The sequence below is a fragment of the Microtus oregoni genome, unplaced genomic scaffold, assembly GCF_018167655.1.
Source record: "Microtus oregoni isolate MIOR12 unplaced genomic scaffold, Mior012 000011F_ref0000422, whole genome shotgun sequence".
NCBI classification, from domain to species: Eukaryota; Metazoa; Chordata; class Mammalia; order Rodentia; family Cricetidae; genus Microtus; species Microtus oregoni.
The window spans coordinates 11,270,152-11,290,205 of record NW_024543070.1 but is presented as its reverse complement, the minus strand read 5'-3'; the positions used below and the strand labels follow the sequence as shown (position 1 = coordinate 11,290,205).

The 20,054-nt window shown below is 45.7% G+C and overlaps 2 protein-coding genes across 3 annotated transcripts in view; one reads left to right on the top strand and one right to left on the bottom strand.

Moving 5' to 3' along the window:
* The window catches only part of LOC121453542 (serine/threonine-protein kinase 32A), a 109,857-nt gene extending 108,490 nt beyond the window's left edge, over positions 1-1,367 (top strand). Inside the window, exons 12-13 of the mRNA XM_041660409.1 lie at positions 200-264; positions 989-1,367. Coding sequence (XP_041516343.1) covers positions 200-264; positions 989-1,085 — 162 coding nt within the window. The 3' untranslated portion in view covers positions 1,086-1,367. The remainder of the gene's footprint in view (positions 1-199; positions 265-988) is intronic.
* Positions 1,368-6,473: 5,106 nt separating this feature from the next.
* LOC121453416 (dihydropyrimidinase-related protein 3) overlaps positions 6,474-20,054 on the bottom strand; it is a 113,005-nt gene continuing 99,424 nt past the window's right edge. For both annotated transcript variants that reach the window (XM_041660168.1, XM_041660169.1), the window contains exons 9-14: positions 19,064-19,220; positions 18,076-18,217; positions 15,161-15,331; positions 13,779-13,958; positions 11,257-11,419; positions 6,474-9,898 (exon numbers count right to left, since the gene is read on the bottom strand). In XM_041660168.1, coding sequence (XP_041516102.1) covers positions 9,810-9,898; positions 11,257-11,419; positions 13,779-13,958; positions 15,161-15,331; positions 18,076-18,217; positions 19,064-19,220 — 902 coding nt within the window. In that variant the 3' untranslated portion in view covers positions 6,474-9,809. The remainder of the gene's footprint in view (positions 9,899-11,256; positions 11,420-13,778; positions 13,959-15,160; positions 15,332-18,075; positions 18,218-19,063; positions 19,221-20,054) is intronic.

Sequence of the window (20,054 nt, the reverse complement as noted above, 5' to 3'; positions counted from 1 at the left end):
TGGCCAATCAGAATTTGATTAAAAATAATACAAGTGACAGGAAAAAAGACCATTGTCCCACAGCAAGCAGTAAAACTATGACCAATCTGCACTTGTGGATTCGATCCAGGTTGTTCACCAAATAGAGGTCATTGGCTATTTGTGGTCCCTGTGTGTCATCTAAGCATCCTTCTGTTTCTTTGTTGTGCTCACCTTGAAGACCTGTCTTCTTCAAGAGCACCTTGATGCCGTTCAGAAGGAATTTATCATTTTCAACAGAGAAAAGTGAGTAATGGGGTGAAGTCCAGCAGCTTGAAATGATGCTATTTAGGCAGATTTCATTTGCAGAGATTTGATCGATTTTAAGCTCTAATTTTTCTGATTCTAAAATTATGCAAATATAGGATAAAAATTTTGAAATTTCTAAAGCCTTTTTTTCTGCCAGTGTTTTTTTTTTTTCTGATAAATAACCCTAGTGTCATAGTTTTACTTAGGGAAACTGGATTGTAATCACAGTGACAGTTTAAAAATGTTTCATTTTAATGTTTGGGGGGACAGGGGGGCAGTCATTGGACAAGTTGCAAGAGCCATTTCTCTCTTTCCACTTGTGGGTCCCAGGGATTAAACTCAGGGTGTCAGGCCTGTTGGAAAGCGCCTCTACCCCCTGAGCCATTTTGACAACCCAACACATGATTTTTAAGATTTTTTTTCAGCTCTTACCTCTTTATAAATTGAGGCAACCCTGAATGGACTCAGCAGGTTGTATTTATGTATTTATTCATTTTTACTTCCAGCTTCAGTTGTTAAAGAGGAGGAGGGAGTGAATTTGGGAGGGGCCTGGGTCAGACAAACAAGGGGTGGGACGGAGGAAAGGGAGTGAGAAATGACGTGATTATATTTTAATTAAGTTTTAAAATAGTAAAAAATTATTCAATTATATGCTATTGTTTCAAAAGTTTAAGTTCATTTTTCCTTTGAATGAACAATCTCTCTCTCTCTCTTCTTTAAGAGTAAAAAGAGACTTTAATCAAAGACAAGCAAATCTAGCCTTGGAACAAGCCAAAAACAACCCAGAAGAAGAAAATGGCCAGAATAACAATCTGTGAAGCTTCGTCATCTTCGGGGGACAGTTCTCGGCACCTGGCCAGAAACTTCTCCTTATTGCATCCAGAAGAGCTAACAGCAGTCCTTACCTCTCCACACCTCATGACTTAGAGAATGTGAATGAATATCCTTCCAAGGTGGCAACACTCTACAGTGAAGGGAGCCCTGGTTCTGAGCTCCTCAGATCTGACTGCTCCACATTGAGCCTGTGACCTTAAGCCAGTCATTGAACAGTCATTGAACTTCCTCCTCTGTTTTAGGTCACTGCTGGAAGGTAGAGAGTTCTGTCAGCCTTTAGTCTGTTAATGCCACAGTTACTGTTCTAAACAACCTTTATTTTCATTTTCAGATGAATATTTCAGTGTAGATTTATTTTTTCATTCTTTTTGATGACATTGTGAAAATGGACACTGTATGCAGTGAGCCTCTTCAGGGCTAGAGAATATCACACAGAGGCCAGAATTCCAAGGCCTGGTTAGACAGGAATAGAATATTCCATCAATAATAAATATGGAGGTCAGATTCGGAGTAGACTCTTAGGACCTTGCAGGGGGTACCTTTGTTGACACAACATCTGTTAGCAAGGACCTATTGTGCACATGGCCTCTCAACTTCTCTTCAGGGATATGGCCTTGCTCAGTTGAACTTGGTACTGATAGAAGGAGTACCGAGCAGAAGTTTAATAAGCACTAAGCAGAAGTTTAGTAAATGCTGCAAGCTGTGATATTTTCAGCATGGCAGTTGTACAATATTCGAATCTATTTGCCAATCTCTGGTATGCCTGTCCCTTGAGCACCGATTTTCCTCAGGATTGTCAGAGACCTGCTTCTGGAGAGGGTCAGAGAGTGCTGCCCCAATGATGGCAAGTTTGCTTCTAACAGTTCAGTGACGTCATACCTCACAGGAGAGTCACCTTGCATGTTAAAATTGGAAGCTGGTGAAACTTCCCCTTGAGAAACTCCTAACTGCACATGGCGCAAGGAAAGGAAAACTTAGCCAGCCCGTTGCTTTTCTGTCATGAAACGTGTTACTTTTTGTTTTGTTTTGCTTTGTTTTGTCTGGTCCCTTACTTTTCATATTGGCCAGCTAAAATATGGAACAATTCACACATGACCACAAACTAGAATTACATTTAAAGCAACAGGATGCTTACAGATCCCAGAGGTCAAGTTCAGGTACACTAATGTCCCCACATTATACTCACTGTGACATGGCCAGCAGGAGTTGCCTAGCTACTTAAAACATTACTGATGTCTCACTCTTTCCCATCTTCATATTTCAATTGTGTGCAAAGTGTAATTCATGTAAATGTGTGTGTCACGTAACTACACTGTACTGATGCAAATGAAATCTGGAAGGATCTCTTTGGATGTCTTACTGGTGCCATTGGGTAGAATCAAGAAGGATGTGGGCTTTAGAAAGCATTGTTTTCAACTCCTGAAACCGGAGGCCATCTAGTGGTCATCATGATGATAGCAAGCTGGCTCAAAGGACCTGACGTCTTGGGAAAGACAGACAGATGGAAATAGGTGATAGAGACTGAAGCAACAACTAAGTTTGTGCAGAGAAGCAGGAGCTGAACCCAAAACCAGCATTTATGGTTCTCCAGAATTTTCGACATGGCTGTTACAGTGCCTATATACTAAGAGCAACCATATTTTTTTTTAAAGAATCAAAACCTACTTCTTTTATCCAACTCTTATCTCTGAAGTTCTCACTTGTTATTTGTGGTAGTCTGCTCATGTTTAGTTACTGTTTAATTCAAAGCACTTGCCCTGACTTTCAGGGCGTTGAATGGGTCAGACATAGCGAAAATGAGGTGACTGGACTCTGTTCCAGACTGTCACCTCAGCCAGGGTCAGGGACCGCACACACCCCCCAGCTTCAGCCTTTTATCTGTCTGTATTGAGGACCTGATGTGCGATGGATTCTCTTCCTTCACCTGGCTCCTTCTTCTGGATCTTGCCGGCACCCTCCAAAAGAGCAGCTTTCGGAAATGGTTTCTAAAGGCCAGCAGGGCCAGCAGGTGTGCTCCGGGGTGATGTGGACTGTTTAGCATCTTTAAACACTAAGGTGGGGATAGGAATGCTTCCGATCTCAGAAGTACCAATTCCTCGTTTTTATTCTCGTTGAGCCTCTTCCCGAGTCCTGCTGGCTTTCGGAACTGGGATGTGCTAGTTCTGGTGCAATGTGAGGTTAGGTAGATTTCCAGTGCCAGTCAGATAAGTGGCACGCAATGTGTTTCAAGTTAAAGAAGAAATGAAACGTTGGCCTGGGTCTGTCCCTCCGCAGGAGAAGGTCTTCCGAGCATGCACGAAGGCCTGGGTTAGGACCATGGCACCAGGAGAAACAATCACTGCATCTGGCTGTAGAGAATAACATCCTGATCACAGCCCACTGCTGAGCATTGTAAAGAAGTGATTTCTAAAGCAAAACCCAACGTTCCCTAATGCTCCTGGTGATTGCTTCTTGGTTTTGTTCCCTAACTTGAGCTAAATGTTAGCACCTCCCAGATGAAACAACCCTCAGTTGTACTTCTAAGAAGAATTGAATTAGGACTGAGAACATGAGAAACAGTGTGACTATTCCATCGCTTTTTTTTTTTTTTTTTTGCTACTCCAAGAATCGCTCCTAGGAGTTTCCTCCCGTACCAGACAGAGCCCCTGAAAGGCCTGAGCAGGGTCTGAAAGCCAGGGTGTCCTGCCTGTGACCCCATTCCCTATACGGCAGTGAACTGCTACCTCCAGGAATTCCCAATGACCCAGAGTGGAGGGGTGGGGCAGCCTTACCCATGGAGCAACCCGAGCCATGATCCCCACTCCCTGGATGAATGGAAGGAACCTGCTAAGGGCCAGTGACCCCACAGCAGCCCTGGTGTTAGCTGGGATGATCTTTAGGACAGGAATGAATCTCAAACAGCACAGAATATTACTAAATTAATCATGTTAATCTAATTAATTAGTGGAGATCCAGAAACGACTGGATTTCCTCTCACTATGGCTTTCCAAGTGGACATGTGGAAGAGGAACGAGGAAAAGGGGTGCTGATGCGCTTGAGACCTGTGTTGCTTTTCGAGGTTGCCAGGGATGCTCAGCTTCAGTCACTCAGTGGACAGGCATGGCAAGCGCTTTGCTGAGCTTCTCCGTGTCCCTGTGTTCCGTCCACACAACATCTGCCTCCTCCTCCTATCCACCTGTGACTGTTCTTCACTGTGGGCTGTGCGTCTGCCCAATGTTAGACACTGAGACTCTGACTTTCATTTTTCTGTGCTGTTCTGAACTGGTGGCTGATTTAGAAGCCCCCAACTTAAAAAACAAAAACAAAGTACGCTTCTGTTGAGCCATAGCCTATGTGATGTAAATGTGCCTGCACAGATTAAAATGTCATCTTTAACAATCTGCCCTCGGCCTTCCTTTGTCAGCTGTGCGTGTGTCTGGCCATCCCGGGTCACCTATTCTTATTCTGCGTACACTGGGGAGGATGCACCTTCAGCAGGGACAGTGTTGGAGAGCTGTATCTGCACATTTTAGTGCATTCACGGAGGGAGTGCCATCAGAATTTCGCCTTCTGCCTTTTACAACATCCTCAAGTTTACAAACAACCCTTATGTGTCTTTTGAGATCTTTTGTGCCCCAAGGGTACAGAAGGTTTCTTTCCTTTTGCCATAGCCAAAGGTAAATATTCCAAGGGCCATTATCTGAGATAGAAGAACAACAGGCACCATGGGACCTCTCAGCTAACTCACAGGCTCGCAGCAGCTCCATAGTCAGCAAGCCTGGAGTTCGTGGCCTCTGAGTTCCACACACCCACTGCCTGTTTTGTAGGCCATGCTTAGTGTCCTGTATGCTGTTCCCAGTAGCCAGCCGAGCAAAGATCAGCATCCAGCCTGCTAGATTCTGAAGAGTGCCAGCTTTAGTTATGTGATCTCACTTTGCAGGTTGCTCTGGTCCCTTTATTTTCCTGGGTTTTTGTTCCCTGTTTTTGTTGTGTTTGGAGAGCTGGTTCTTGAATGTTCTTTGGAACCAGAATGCCTTTGCTATTCTTAGCCCTGTTCAGTGTTCCTATTCCTGACCTGGTCAAGTGTGACTCAGCTGCTGAACGCTTCCAGACTCCATAGGTATGAAGGTTAGCCAATGTGTCTCTGTCATCAATGTTTCAAAAAGCTGTTTCATCTTTCCCAAAACACCGAGTCCTAACTAAGATCGTTGGAAGTGCCGATGGCTCCTTTTAAAGCCACTCAAGATTTTACCAGGCTTAGCTGCTCCTTGGTCATGGAAAAGGAGACAGGCTTCACCAGGCTTCACAAACTTATCCTCTTTGGCTGAGAATATGGAGGGAATATCTCTCTTCTGGGCTCACTAGGGAGAGAAAACAAAAACCTGGAGATGTCAATGACTGGTTTTGCCTCCACAAGGAATGAGCTTTACTAAGGCAGAAGCACCTCTTCAGGAAAGCTGGACTGAGATGGAAAGTTGCCTGGGCTCACACTGGTCAGCAATGCCGTGTCTGACCAGTTCTGTCTGAGCTCTTCAGACAGCCTACAACCCCACTTTGAGTCCCATCCATGTACCAATGGGTACCTCACCACTGAATGCCCTACGTAAACAAGAACTTTACCCAGGGATATTTCCCAGCACAGGGAGAGATGTTGTGGAGGCCCAGCAGCCAAAATGATCCAAGAGCCCAGAACTGGACTTTCATTTCTTTGTTATTTGTGGGTTATTTTGGTTGTTTGCTTCTATTTTTGCCATGCTGGGGATCGAATCAACCCTTTACAAGTTCTGTCTTAGAGTCAGGTTGACTTATCCCCCAATGTATGATTTTTATGTAATAATGAATGTGACTGTTTATCAGAAAACATTAATTATTCCCCAAAGTTTCAATTGCTGTTGTCAGGTTAATGACCAACGGTTCAATCTCAAAGAAAACTGTAGGCAGGTTTGCTGTTGGTTTATCTACTAACTCTGTCTTACTGTGAGGGTTCTTTCTCTTTGGCTTGTGTAATTTTTTATGTGGTGTATGTGCATGTATGTGTTAAACGTGTACACTTTTGTGTGGCTGGTCATCTATATGTATAATCCTGGTGATCAGAGGAGGACATCAGATGTCCTGCTTTATCACTTCCCCCCAAGGAAACAAGGTCTCTCTCTCCCTGAGCCTGGAGTCAGGAAGCTCAGTTATCCTCTTGTCTCCATCTTACCCACATACTAGGGTTGCAGACATACATGGTGATCATAGCCAGCTTTTTATGTGAATACTGGGATTGGAACTCAAGTCCTTATTCCTTCCACAGCAAGCACTCTCAACCACTGAAACTCCCAGTCTCCCCGAGTTTCAGTATCTTAGGTGAAACGGTATTGCATGCACAAAAGACTGGAGAGCAGTGTTGGTAATTTTTGTAATTATTTTAATAACCAGGTTTACATTAACAGTCACTTGATGAGCTTTTGTCTCTTTAATCTCAGCTAACTCAATACACAGTTTTTCTTCACGGTTCAAACCAAACAGCTCTTCAGTTTCGGAGCTGCCTCACAGCTAGCACAGGTCACAGGGAGACGCACTGTTGGTCCATAGCCACCAGACACAGAACTGAACACCCACACACCATGTCTCAAAGGGGAATTACGAGGAACGCTGGCTGCCTCGGCCAGCCCGTGACTGCATCGGGGCACAAGCTGGGGCTGTCTAGGGGAGAAGACCTGGGGGCTTGGGGCAGGAATCAATATTGAGAAGCACTTGCCTCTTGGTAGGGACTTGGTAGGATGAGCAGAAGGGAGTCCAGAGTTAGGACTCAGGTCTTGGGAGATGAGATAAGATTTCAGAGTATCATCATGAAGAAATGACCCAAAGAACCACTGGGCTTTGAAGTGGGGGAAAGAATATTTTGGAGGACCACTATAATTCTATTATTTTCAAAAACTTAGAAGTAAAAGAAATATCTCCACTGTGGGAGCTGCTTTAACCACTCCAGAAAGCTGGTCTCAACCACTCTCTGTGGCCCTTCAGAATGAATGTCAGCAGGTTGTCACTGGGGCTGAGAAATAACGTGAGGTTTGGAGATTACATGGTTTTCTTCGAAGGGGGCTGAGTGGAAAGCCCGAATGACAAAAGCTGCTTGAGAGAAGTTAGTACCCAACATGTCCTCCCACCCTCGGATAGAATGCCAGTGAGCTTAAAGGAAGCTCTCATGCCTTGTTGTTTTCCTTCTGGAACCCCTGTGACTGGTGCTGTCTGATGTATCTAGCAGCAGAACAAATTTAAATATAAAAATTTAACTCAAGGAACAAGCTGCTTAGAAAAATTATCATATTAAGAAAATAGTGGAGGAGGTGTTAAGGGATTCTCGGCTATTTCTATGCTTGGGTGTTACTAATAGTGAATGAAGAAAGGGAGGTATCCCAAGATGGTGCCGGCCAACCTTGAGGGCTTCAAGAAACCCTCAAAAGAAACGCTTGAGTGGAACAAAGTTTCAGCACAGCAGCACTTTGTGGCAGTCCCAAGTGCAGTGCCGATAACCCAGAGAAGGTTATTTTTCATGACCAGAGAGGCCCTGGAGGGACCCGTTTGTCTCAGGCATGAGAAACCACCACACAGTTGGGGTGGCCCATAAGTAGTTAATTTACATGTCGCTTCCGCCCTCTGGTGGCTACAGGTGGTACTACAACCTATACTGCAGCCAAGCCTGGCTATTGAGGTATATATATAGTGTACACGCTGCAGATCCAGAACACTCCCTGTAAAAATCTTTCTGAGTTCCTGGAGAAATCCCTAAATCTTTGAATTGTAATTCAAGACTACATCCACCTCATTTTCTTCTCCTAAAGGTTCTTTTAAATTGAAAGCACCATGAGAGCTCTAAAATAGTAAAATTCCCTGTTAGGAAGTTGAACAAGCCTTTGCCATGATTGGAGCAGAAACTAGCTTGCTCAGGGAAATCCTCTTCCTCTGCTATTTCCAAATTCATTCTTAGTCAAACCATCCGTGTTTCACTACTTCTGAGTTTTATGACAGTCAGGGTTGGGGGCCCTGTGTGGCACAGTGGCAGGAGGCCTCCCTAGCACGTGGGAGGCCCTGGACTCCATGGCCCAGCCCCACAAAACAAAATGAACAAAAACCCTCCACCTCCAAAAACACGAAAACAAACAAAAATCACTTGATGGTGGAGATGGAGATTTCTCCTAAGTTCTTAGAAGGCGTGTGGGCCCTGCTCTGACCCTCAGAGGATAATCCACAGTGTGTTGTTTCTTACCAAGTGGGCCTCCGCAGCACCAAAGTCCGAGCCAAGGTTAATAGCATGTTGCCTGCAGGAGAGCCTACTGGCTTCTGTAGACCCTGCCTTGCTCAGAGAACCTGGTTCACAATTGGTTTTGGAAATAGTGTGGCAGGGGCATGGGCTTCCAATTCTGGCAGACAAAGGAGGTGCAAACATTGCTGCCTTCTCCTCCTCTGTGCCATGTCAAGAAGGGTACATCGCATCACTTCCTGCATCTCACTCTGGAGATGTTAGCACCAATTAAAAAGTGGTAGCCCAGCCCTGGGACCTGCCAGGAGAAGTAGAAGCACATGGCTTAGAATTGGAAACAGGGTTATACATCGTATTCTGCCGCTACTCAAGGCTGGCTTCCCTAAATCTCTGCTTTACTACCAAAGAACATTACTACCAGGGGTCAAGATTAAGAATAACTGAGAAAGCCCGTTTTCCAGAAAGGAAACTCCCGAATGTGTTTGGATCTGAGAAGGTCAAGAGAGAGCCACTCCCATCACCCTTGACTCTATCTCTGCCAAAATCCTAACTCAGTGGGCAAGAGCATGTGTCTCCCCTCAGCCTGCAGACAGGAGCATAAGAGCAGCCTCCCCGGGACCGAGAGGAAAGATGTGGAAACGTCACTGCTCTCCCCGACCAGAGCCTGTGCTGCACTCTCTATGGCAGCCTTTGCTGAGCACCAAGGAAGAAAGGAGACCTCTCCCTGTGTTCTAGAAGCCTGTGTGGTCGTCACAACCAGCAAGAGGATTAGAAAGCAGCATGAGAAGGAGGCCCAAGCGAACACGGGCATCATTAAAAGGTGGAAGAACTGACTGGATTCTAACACTTAAGAAATGATTAAAGAAACAAAATCTACTTGGCAAGGATGTGATGATGTCCAGAAACCAAAGACCTCCTGCCTTCTCTGCAGATCCCAGGGGACTATGGTGCAGCATCCAGCTGCCACGCATGGCCATTCTCCGTGGAAATGAATGTACATCATCAACACAACACGCAATGCCCTTCTGCTCCCCCAGCCCACCCACCTCCCTCCTACACACCCCACTCCAACCCCTTTGTGCTCCCACCACCCAATCACCCAAAGAAACCTTCGTGCCTTTTGTTCATACTCTTGACGTCCCCACTTCGACGCCCCAGCTTCATCTGTCCCCTTGTCGTAAGATGCAGCGCTACATACGCTCTCAACACTATAATATGCAGACTCTACCTTAGTGGCCTGTCTGATCGCATGCATGTAAGTGGGGTGGGGGATCAAAGAAATCAAGGTAATGCATCAACAGAAATCAAAGCAATTCATAAAGCTAGGCAAGCGAGCATAACATTGGGGAACATAAGGCTTGAGGCTTATTGATTCTTTAGATCACAACTGTTTGGATTCACTTTCCTTCTTAAATATTGGTGTACCATTTTGGCTTCAAAAAAATCTCTTCTTGCTTGTGCCTCCCTCTTTGCGAGGGCTTGCTTAACTCAGGGATGTGATGTTAGAACGGCCTCCAGGGGGCGCCACGATGCGTTTGCTGGCGGAGCGGACACCCTCATCCACTTGGGTGCCTGCAGATGGAGACAAAGTCCCAGGGAGAAACATGGAGAGAGAGGGTATTGGGGAAAGAGATGGTGAGTAACTTTAATAGCAGTAGATCTTAAGAACTTTCCTGGTGCATAAGAAGCTTAACACCAAGTCATGAACTTCGCCTATTCATACTGTCTTGGTAGGGAAGCACACATTACTCCCTAGAGTTCATCTGGTGCTGTACACATAAACAATATTAGCAAGAGCATGGAGACAGCTGCCTCTGCTGACTGTGGCTGGCCCTGTGTTAAAGCCCACGGACTATTCCACTGCATCCTCACTCCTGTGGTTTGGGAGAAACACAATTCACTGTTTCATGATGGAGGGATTCCAGAGTGGAGAGGTCGGTTCAAGGCCACCAAGCTGGAGAGTCAAGGCCCCCTGTTTATGCAGCTAGAAGAGCTCATACAGAAAGGAGTTCCTGAATGTTTATGGACTAGTGTGGCCATAAAGGTGAACACACTTCAAACTGCTTGGCAACAGTAATTACCTTCACTGCTTGGCAGGATTACCCCAAAATGTTGAGCCCTTTTCTCTCCAGCTCTCCCTAAATCTCTCATAACCTTTCCTCCATGGTCTCTACTCCTGCGTCTTCCCTTCCTTTCTCTATACGCTGTGGCCTCCCCTGTAAAAGTGTCTTTTCTGTCTTGTTACATTGCTCCCTAGCACATTCTTTTGCCATCACAGAGACGCAAACCTACATTTACCCCCATACCCCCATTTAAAGACAACTGTGGAGAAATTTATCATTCTCTATAGTAAAGAGTTCTTGGAGAATCAATGAGATGGGTAATACAGGGAACCCGTGATAAATATGCAGTCCCTGGAAGTCAGTGGATGCGATTGCTGGCATCATTTTCACTATGGAGAGGAACTAGGCTCCAAGAAGCTGCTGCTGAGGAACATGAAAACTAGTCTGAGCTTCATGCACACTGAGATTTAAACACACACACGCACGCACATACGCACGCGCGCGCACACACACACACACACACACACACACACACACACACACACCATAGTTCTCATACACTGACAGAGAAGACTGCTCTCAAGTCATGGTGATCACTTCCATTGCCCTGCACTAGCTAGGTCCAATCTCTAAGAAGAATTTGCTAGCTTTTGAACTTGACCTTGAACCTGGCAAGGCCTTGTTTGACTTTCTTACCAAGACCACTTGCTGATTAGAAAACCTTTCCTGCTCCCAACACTGATCAGATTCCTTTAGAGAACACCAGCACTGGGCCAGGAAATGCATTTCACTTGAGTTTGCAGGCTAGGGGTACTGGACTTTTCTCCTCCTCCTCCTTGCCTCTCTTCATCAGCTCATTCCACTCACCTGACAGGCTAAATCCCGACTGGTGGAGGTTCCTCACTGGTGGGTTTGGCCGAGTGGGAGAGCCCCGAGTAGAGCCAGCTGGGGTGCCCCCCTTGGGAGTGGTGGTCAAGTCAAACACTGGCCCATCATACATGCCCCTTGGGACGGCATGCAGGTCCGCCATCTGCAGTCAGAGAAACATATCACCAGGCAGTCTGACATTCAGTGAACCAACAGCATAGAATGTGCTCTGGGAGGTGTGAGTGTATCAGGGAATAGAGGTTGTAGAGAGAGGAATCCAGGAGAAACCAGCAGAAACAGATGTGAAATAAGAGACATCAACACAAGAAATTGAGGGCGGAGATCATGAAGACCTCTGTATTCATGAGATTCCATCTAGAGCAGTGATTCTCAACCTTCCTAAGGCTGCAATCCTTTGACACAGCTTCTCATGTGGTGGTGACCCCTCCCCCAAGTCATGAAATTATTTTCACTGCTACTTCATCACTGCAATTATGCTTCTGTCATGAATCGTAATGTAAAAACGTGTTTTCCAATGGTCATAGGCCACCAGAATCATTCAACCGCACCCCCAGGTTGAGAACCACTGGTATTCTGGGATCAAATGCCTTTAGATGGTGTTGGGCTTGGGGGAAGGAAACAGCTGAGTGTAGAATAAACCCTGATATAGATGGCAATGTTGGCTGCAGAGGAATCCGAAAACATGGCTAGCTGGAAGCAAGAACATGATGGAAGAGAGTTCTGCTATCTGGACTGCTGGAGAAGAGCCAGCAGGAAGGACCAGAGTCTCAGACGAGGTCACATACACTGCCAGCATGAGGTCCCATGAGAGACCCACCAGTGAGTTTTTAGGGCTTTTCACATGTCAGGCTGTGAAGCCCTAAACTGAAGAGTCTGTGGTCTGACCCACTGCCCTTTGGCTGTGAACTTGCCCGGGGACTGTGGAGTCAGCCAGAAGTATCAATCAACTATGTGTTCTGTGTTGGAATTATGCAGAGCTGGGGTTCCTAGCTTTGTGAGTCATGCTGTGTTCCCCCAGGGGCATTTATGGTCTATGAGATTAACGTGGTGAGACCACCCACGGCGGGAGCAGAGCCTGCATGCATTGCAAGCGTCATTGCATTGCTGGCCATAGTCTGGCAATGGGACCATGCATTCCTATGAGCCCGACAGTGAAGATGGGCCACGATGAAACCTCCATGGAGGGAGCCCTAGTCCTGTATTCTGGGCAGTGACCTGGGCACAGTGCAGCTGCCCCATTGGGATGAGAAATGGGTCGGCATTCCCCACCCAGGTAATGCTGTAGCTATGGCCTTTCTGTGGTCCCAGAATCTAAGTCTTAATAATAATAAAAAGTCTATAATGGCTGGGTGGTGGAGGCACACACTTTTAATCCCAGCACTTGGGAGGCAGACACAGGTGGATCTCTGTGAGTAAAAGGCCAGCCTGGTCTTTAGAGCAAGTTCAAGGACAACAGGCTCCAAAGCTACAGAGAAACCCTGTCTGGAAAAACAAAACAAAACAAACAAAAAAAAATGTCTATACTGGGCTAGTTTGACTTTTTTCCCTTTTTCTAGTAAGACAAAACTGGAGGAGGGCGCTCACATTTCACACCTTCCTCTCAGCCTCAGGGCCTGCGCTAACTTTGCTTTGTGGAGCCCTCAAGTTCCAAGAATGCCTGAAAGCTGGAGAAGGAGAAGAGGGGCTCCGAAGGAAAAGCCAGGCCCTAGCTCTACAACAACCCAAACTCCCCTCTCTCTCTTCTCTCTCTGTGTCTGTGTGTATGTGAATGTATACGTGTGTATGTGTGTAAATGTTTGTGTAAGTATGTGTGTGAGTGTGTGGAGAGAGAGCAGGGGGAGAGAGGGAGAGAGAGAGAAAGGGAAGGAGAGACGGGGAGAGAGAGGGAGGGAAGGAGAGAGAAAGGGGGGAGGGAAAGAGAGAGAGAGGGGGGAGGGAGAGAGAGGGGTGAGGGAAGGAGAGAGAGAGGGGGGGGAGGAAAAGAGAGAGGGGGAGAGAGAGGGGGAAGGGAAGGAGAGAGAGAGGGAGAGAAAGAGAGTTGGGGGGAGGGAGAGAGAGAAAGAGAGTTGGGGGGAGGGAGAAAGAGAGAAAGAGAATTGTGGGGAGGGACAGAGAGAGGGAAGATTGTGGGCATTTTATCTAGCCAAGCAACCTTGGGCAGTCTGGAAGAGAGATGGCCTGGGTGTCAACCTGTTCTCATTATAAGCCTTTTGGAATAATTTTTCTATGAAAATATGCTATCATAATATCAACTCCTTTAAATTTTAAACTGAAGGACTATAATAACGTGGAGAAATTATCTGGGGAAATAAAAACTGCCTTAGACCAAAACATTGTTAGAAGTCTTCCTTGTAGCCTGTGGGTCCTGTGCAGTACTTCTTCAGCAATGAGCTACTACCATGCCTTTCCCTGCGAGGGTCTAGGAAGGCTGGCCCTCTGAGTCCTAGGCACTGAATGCGATCCCATTCTCTCCCTAACCACTATGCCTCCTTGGCACTCACCTTCCTCCTGGCTTTAATGCGCTTATAGACATAGTCCGAGAAGGGGCTGCAGGGAATGAAGCGGCCAGCCCCCTGGGTCACATGCAGGTTGCTGTCTTCCAGCATGATCTTGCCCTGGCAGATAACCACCAGAGGTGCCCCGCGCAGCTCCATCCCTTCAAAGATGTTGTATTCTGCAACCTGGATTCAGGGATGAGGACAAAGTCAGACCACAGGTATGGGGTGAAAAGAAAGAGGAGTGGGGTTACCTTCTGTGTTTTGGGCCCTGCCTTCAGTATCTCTAGGAACTGAGTCACCAATTAGAGCCGTGCAAAGCTCGGGACACCCCTGGCTGCTTGGGTAAGGAACAACAGGAGACTAACATAGTCTGAATAAAGATGCCTCAAGCAAAGACATGTGCCTTACTTGTTATTAAGATCTTTAAACTGAAATTCTGTTTCCACTGGGGCTGTATTGGAAACTCAGCTACAAGACTCCCAGGTGTGCTGCTGCATAGGGAACCTGTGCTGAGTGGTAAGGGAAGCATCACATGGCCTTTGGCTCCTCCCAGTGCCAAATTCCATAACACAACAGGACTTGGTGTTTAAGCGAAGGGCAATACTACCCAAAACATGGTTTCTGCCTACCTTCCTCACTTGTTCAGTAGGAGGACAGCTCTGTAGGGATTGAGGGTACTGGCTTGGTTCTAGGATTTGAATGTCAGCTCCACCACCAGCTACATAAATTATTTACTTTCTATGCACTTCTAGAAACTAGGCAAAACTTCAAAAAGAAGGTAAGAGTGCCCACCCAAATGTAGTCACGGCTCATGAGAGTCACTGAATAGAAAGCAAGGTGCCTGACATCTAATCCCTTCAAGAATTATTTTTACTACCAAGCAGTCAGTTCCTCTTTAAGGTGTTAGATTTGGGTTTCAATCTTCTAGGAGAATCGGAGTGAATAATGAAGATATTTAACTTTCTCTTCATTCAAAACATAAAGTGTGTCTGAGCCTCTACAATCTTGGAAGCCTGTGGAGGAGTTTCTCCTCTCTGCCTCTGTCTCCAACCCCACCCCGAGGGGCTAGGAGGGCAGAGCCCCTCTGCTGACTACTTCACCCCAGAAAACAGGAGAAAGAAACAGTTTAAGGTTTTCTTATGCCAATAAAACTCAAGACAAACTGGACTTGGGAACATGTGCCTCTTTTATAAAAGTAAGATTATCAGCAATTCAAATTTAGAGCCTGACTGAGCAGAAGATCTTGATTTCAAAACCAAGCAATACACAGACAAAACCAAAAGCTCTTCAGGTCTAGGTTATTGTTGCTGTCTACCCTAGTCTCTGAGCCTGACCCACCAAGTCAGCTCTATACACAGCCTCCATCCCACCAGCCCATGCCTCACCGACTGGTGGTTCTTGGCAGAGACGATCTTCACAGCATCTGGATCCCAGATGACCAGGTCACTGTCAGAGCCCACGGCTATTCTCCCCTTGCGTGGGTACAGGTTGAATATCTTAGCAGCATTGGTGCTTGTCACAGCCACAAACTGATTTTCATCCATCTTTCCCGTGGCCTATTGCAATACAAAAGTGACGTGTCTGTGCCTGTCTCCAGGTCGATGGCAGCTCTTCTATCAGTGCAAGGTTTCCAAGCTCAGAGCAAAGTGACCACAGAGGCCCAGGAGTACAAAGGTACTGAGCACATCTATCCAGCAAGCATGGGGTCCCATGGGCAGTCTGAACGTCACAGGGCAAATGTGGAAACATGCGACTTGACATGGAAGTGACTTCTAGACAGCGCTTTTTTGTTCTAGCTACATGCATTTACTTTACTTAAGCATTTATTTCTACTAAATTCCAAAAAAAAAAAGACCTGAGAGATTTTACAGAAAAAATGAGTGTGAGCCTGTTCTTTAGGTATATGTGTATATTTGTATGTTCAGATATGTGTGTTAGGTATGTGAGACTTTACAGACGGTGGCCATGGTTATGCCTGTGTTGTTGAATTACTTGCCTTTTTTTCAGGTATGTGTCTGAGGTTTCTGAGTGACCTTTGTTGCGCATGAATCAGGCTGCCCAGTAAAAAGCTAAAGTTGAGCATTGCTACATAATGAGGATATATTTTGAAAAGTGTGTTGGTGGTGATTTTGTTGTCCTGTGACCATCACAGAGTTCTCTTACACAGTAAGTCATCTATGACTCTCTAGGGGTTAATCTTAGGGAGCAGTTATGGGTTTCATATTGACAAGAATATCTGTATGCAGCATATCTATCTTTTACATTATTTTTTTTAACAAATTCACATAGGATTTGTAAAGATAAAATGTTGTGGGAGTAGCCAACCAATGACTGGCCCAGCCTCACATGCACACACACCACAAGAGTGAGCCCACCCTTGACGCTGTCTGGGGTGACAGGATCCAGAAGCTATTTGGCCCAGAAATCTAGGATAGAACCAAACACAACTGGAGAAAAAAATGACAATGTAATGATGACTAACAATACTCTGCTACACTCATAGATTGGTGCCTAGTCCACTTGTCATCAGAAAAGCTTCATCCAGTAGCTAATGGAAACAGATGTGGACCCACGACCAAACATTAGGCAGAGCTCAGGGAATCCTGCTGAAGAGATGGAGGAAGAATTGTAGGAGACAAGGGGTCAAAGACACCACAAGAAAACCCACAGAATCAACTAACCTTGGCTCGTAGAAACTCACAGAGACTGAACCAACAACCAGGGAGCCTGCATGGGACTGACCTAGACCCTCTGCATATATGTGACAGTTGTGTAGCTTGGTCTTTTTGTGGGACTCCTAGCAGTGAAAGTAGGGGCTGTCTTTGATTCTTTTGATAGCTTTTGCTCATACTGGGTCACCTCATCCAGCCTTAATACGATGGATGGAAGGTGCTCAGTGTTACTACGACCTGGTATACCATTTTCTGTTGATATCCATGGGAAGGCTGCAATTTTCTGATTAGAAGTGGAGGAGGAGTGGATTAGGGAGTACAGAGGGAAGGTGGAGGAGGGACTGGGAGAAGAGAGAAGAGAAACGACTGCAGTTGGGATGTAAAATAAACAAATATTTAAAAGCAGACAAAAGCCAACCATGTGAGAGAAGGGACAAAAAGTTTATCCTTTCTCTTTTCCTGAAACAAAGTCTGAAGATAGAAAGAATTAGCTTTTGAACCATCCCTAAGCTTCTGTACTGGATGATTTTGTGTGTCAACTTGACACAAGCTAGAGTCATCAGAAGAAGGAGCCTCAGCTGAGGAAATACCTCCTTGAGATCCTGCTGTAAGGTATTTTCTCAATTAGTTACCAATGGGGGAGGGTCCACCCACCCATAGTGGTTGTTGCCATCCCTGGGCTTCTGGCCCGGAGTTCTATAAGAAGGTGGGCTAAACAAGCCATGGGAAACAAGCCAGTAGGCAGATTCCCTCCATGACCTCTACATCAGCTCCTGCCTCCAGGATCCGGCCCTGTCCTGACTTCCTTCAGTGGTGAACAGCAATGCTGAATGAAGTATAAGCCAAGGAAACCCTTTCCTCCCCAGCTTTTCTTTTGGACAGAGTGTTTTGTTACAGCAATAGAAACCCTAACTAAGGCAGCTTTCTAGAAGTCAAGAAAGGGATCTTGTCAGCTTGCCTGTGTAGATGAACAAGAAATTAAATTTTCAAAGACACTGTAGTGGCATTACACATGGGGACAGGGTAACTGTACAATGGATTTCTTATGACTTTTACTAAAATCTTGGGAAGTGTTTCATTGACATGGTTATTTCTTTCATCAGTCTTTATGATACAAAGAGAGAAGATAAAAAGATACTACTTAGCCAAGAGATACTAAGAGTCAATTTCTCCTATAATCTGGTGGGGTTCAAACACCCTCAGTGTGAGATACCTTTGGTGTGACCTGGTGGCATTAAACACCAAACCTAATGCATTGCTTGTCGCTTCAAAGCATCATACCTAACCCTTTCGAAAGAAGTTATAAAGCTCTTCAAACACCAAGAATGGATTCACAATCATTTTAAGCACAGATCATTCAAGAAATCAGATGAAGAAATTAAATGTATGGAAGCTGCCTTAGAGTTCTAGACCTCAGGAGTCATATCTAGAAGGTGAGGTCGGAAGCCACATGAGCAACCTGGTTCCATGGACATTTCATCAGGTCTAGACCTACCCCATACCATAAGCATCCTCTCTAGAGCATCCCTGAGTGGCAGTGCCTTAGCTTGATTGGTGCCAGTGGCTTTGATTTGGTCCATTGATATTTTAGGCTGGGCCACCCTCCCATGACCACCTCAGCCCCTTACCACAGCCTTGTCCCAGATGACAGACATACGCTCCTCCACACCATTGGTGCCCTCAGGGATGGCTGTGAAGTTGTCCTTCCCGATGGCTTTCTGGGCAGTGCTGAAGGTACAGTGGGCACTTCCAGAGAGCTGCAGATCCCCACTGGAAAAGTAGAAAGCATCACATGACTAGGAGAGATAGCGGGGTAACACTTGGCGAGGGATTTGAAATCTCTATCCCTTACTAAGCTGTGTGAGTGAGCGTGGGTAGTTTTCTCCCATCTCAGGGATCAGTTACCCATCCAGAAAGCAAAGAAGAAGAATTGGATCATGTCTACTGTGACAAATAACCAAGAATCAGATGAGGGCTAGAGAGATGACTTAGTGGTTATTGCTGGTGCTGCAAAGGATCCTGGTTTGGTTCTCAGCAGTCACACTAGGTGACTCGCAACTGGCTCTAACTAGTCCATGTTATCTAATCCCTTCTTCTGGCCTCAGCAGGCAGCTTCACACATAAAGACAAGCAGGCAAGCATTTGTGTGTAGGCATGAAGCTTAGTATAAATACACACACACACACACACACACACACACACACACGTAAAAATATAAGAACTCAAATGACCAGTAGCCTGAAATTGAGTCTCCCTATAATTACTGGGTAAGTGTCATCATGACAAACACTTTGAGTTCTGACAAATAACTTTAAGTGCCTTGACTATCAATTGCTTAATCTGTAAAATGGTGATAATAGCGCTCACTCATAAAGTTGTTATAAGGGACAAGGGTGAGTACAAACTTGGCACATTACAGGAATCAACAGCTAGGACCATGATTCACACTGAAACTGGCATCGGTTGTGAGATGTAGAACAGCCAGTTTTCTGTAGTCAAGGCTACAGGAGAATTTGATGCTGCAGGCTCTAATCTACCACCTAGAGCACACTATTATCCCCCATCCCAGGTGGCCCCAAGATGATTCCACAGAACACATGATATTCCTGCACCAACCTGGCCAGCAAGGAGTTGATGTAGTCAGGTGTGGTTGGATCGGGGCTCAGAGGTGGAGATGTCACAAATGCTGCTGCCTTGGCCCAGTTCTTACTCCAGTAATGGGTTCCATCTATCCCGAGACTGGCAGTGATGGGTTCACCAAAGACCACATTTCCTGGAAGGAGTGGACGTCAGGTTCACAAGAAATATATAATGCTCCAGCATATCTAATCAGACCTCTAAGTCTCCTCAAGGCTTTGTTTCTAAAGTGAGGCAACCCTGGTGTTCAAGTTTCTATTCACAGCTTTTTTTAGTCTGTTTTTCTAGTAACCGTTAACAAATTCGTATTCTGTAAACAATCATAGGTAACTAGTTATAAGTGTGGCAGTAAACCTTTGAAAGGAATTATAAATTTGACATGAAGAAAATAAAACTATATACTGATTATACAGATTACAAGAGTCATGCTCATTTTGAAATATTAAACTGTCAAAAAATTTGTTCTAGAACTGAGGATATGAGATGCTGTTTACTTCACAGACTTGTGAAAGGACTTAGCATACGTGAAGGACCTGGCACATGATAGATGCTCAATAAATATTAATTTCTTGTGTGCATGTGTGTCTCTGTGTGTGTTTTGCATGTGAGTACAAGTCCTTTCGGAAGGTATCTATGCATGTGTACACATGGGTATAGAGAGTCCAGAGGCCAATGTTGGATGCCTTTCTCCATTGTCCTCCATCTTACTTTTTGGGGCGGGGTCTGTCACCAAACTGGCAGCCCAGCAACTGGACAAGATTAACTTGCCAGCAAGTTCCAGGGGGCCTCTTGTCTTGACCATCCCAGAGCTATGACTACAAGGGCAGGTCACCACGCTTGCTGCTCAAGTCCTCATGCTTGCAAGACAGACACTTAACCCACTGAGACTTCTCCCCAGTACTGGTTTCTTTCTTGCCTATGCTTTTCCACTGTAGAGGTCCAAAGTCCTGAGTGTGCTCCATTTTGCCTG